Source organism: Lipotes vexillifer, unplaced genomic scaffold, assembly GCF_000442215.2.
Source record: "Lipotes vexillifer unplaced genomic scaffold, Lipotes_vexillifer_v1.1 scaffold439, whole genome shotgun sequence".
Classification (NCBI taxonomy): domain Eukaryota; kingdom Metazoa; phylum Chordata; class Mammalia; order Artiodactyla; family Lipotidae; genus Lipotes; species Lipotes vexillifer.
In genome coordinates this window covers 1,138,861-1,140,233 of record NW_006798732.1, presented here as the reverse complement: position 1 = coordinate 1,140,233, position 1,373 = coordinate 1,138,861, and the positions used below count along the sequence as shown (strand labels likewise).

Sequence of the window (1,373 nt, the reverse complement as noted above, 5' to 3'; positions counted from 1 at the left end):
CAGCAGGAAGCACGTGCGCCCCCCTGCGCCCCCCTGTGCCCCCCTGCGCCCCCCCTTTCACCCGCAGGCGGGCGGCAGGCATTTCCTGGCCATTGTCTGCAGGGGCTGCCACGGTGCTCGAGCTATTTCCGTCCACCAGCCAAGCGGGGCTGGAGCTGGCCGGACTCTTCCAGGCCCACTGCTGTGTGCTGCTCTCCCAGGCCAGCATCACAGCCCAAGGAGAGGCAGCGGCAGGTCTCACCAAACCGCCTTCCACCCTATTAGCAATGGGAAGATGCAGGAAAGAAGATTCTCTGGTGTAAAAGTAAACACGGCAGTGCCACGTCTGTGCACGCGTGTGCTTTCACGTAGGGCTCTGTCCATTTTCATTCTTCTTGGCCGGTACCGTTGTCTTAGGACAGTGTGTTTGGGGAAGTTGCCACTGTTAAACTAAGGTGCCCTGGCAGGATTCGGACGTGGGCGCCCTGGGCTCAGAGGTGCAAACCGTCTCCCCAAGATATGTTGTGGAGAGATTTGATTCTTACAGGTTTTGTGTGGGAAGGAACTTGGGATCGTGTAGCGCGTTGGGTGTGTAGGCTTGGTCAGCGTCTCTCAGTGAGGACTGAAGATCTATTTTCAGTGGCTAGTTACCCACCCAGATTGCGTCTGCTGAAGCGCATCCTGGCCCCGGGTTGATTAAAGATCTCGCTCTGCCCTCTTGGAGCCAAAGGTGTGTCTCCAAGATGAAAGCACGGAAGTACAGTAAGATTAAGCTGGGAATGTCGCTTTTCAGCAGCATGGAGCAGTAATTGCAGCTTCCGAGTCTCCCTTTGTTTTGTCCTCTCTCCGGTGTGTGGTGTCCTCCGATGTCTGGGGTGTGGGCGCTGGGGACACTGTCAGTCATTGCACGGCTTAAATCGCTAGTCCGACTCTCCCGCCAGGAGCGGCCATCCGTGGGCGGGGTCCCCAGCGTGGGCGCCCCGCCCTGGCTCAGCGGAATCAAAGTACGGACGCCACGTCTCTGGTCCACGAGGGGCCAACTCGCCCAAGCCCGGGCTTGAACGAGCTGCAGGAGCCCCCCTTCCCTTCCTCTGCTGGCACTGCGCCCAGGGTCCGGACTGGTCGGGATCGAGGGCGGGCGAGGCGCGGGGCCCCAGCGGGAGTCGGTGCCGCCTCACAGATACTCTGCTTCCTTGTCCCGCAGTGTGGGTCCTGCCACCACGACGGCCCCAGCGGCGGGGCTTGGACGCGGCCCGAGCGCTATGTACAGCGTAGAAGACCTCCTGATCTCCCACGGCTACAAGCTGTCCAGAGAGCTGCCGGCGCCGCGCAAGGATGACGGCGAGGGGCGCCAGCCCGTGAGGCCCCGGGCGCCGGCGGGCCCCGGCCTGCTG

General features: G+C 62.1%; 1 protein-coding gene across 1 annotated transcript in view; it reads left to right on the top strand.

Moving 5' to 3' along the window:
* The first annotated feature begins 1,241 nt into the window (after positions 1–1,241).
* JCAD (junctional cadherin 5 associated) overlaps positions 1,242–1,373 on the top strand; it is a 22,486-nt gene continuing 22,354 nt past the window's right edge. The window contains exon 1 of the mRNA XM_007470917.1: positions 1,242–1,372. Coding sequence (XP_007470979.1) covers positions 1,242–1,372 — 131 coding nt within the window. The remainder of the gene's footprint in view (position 1,373) is intronic.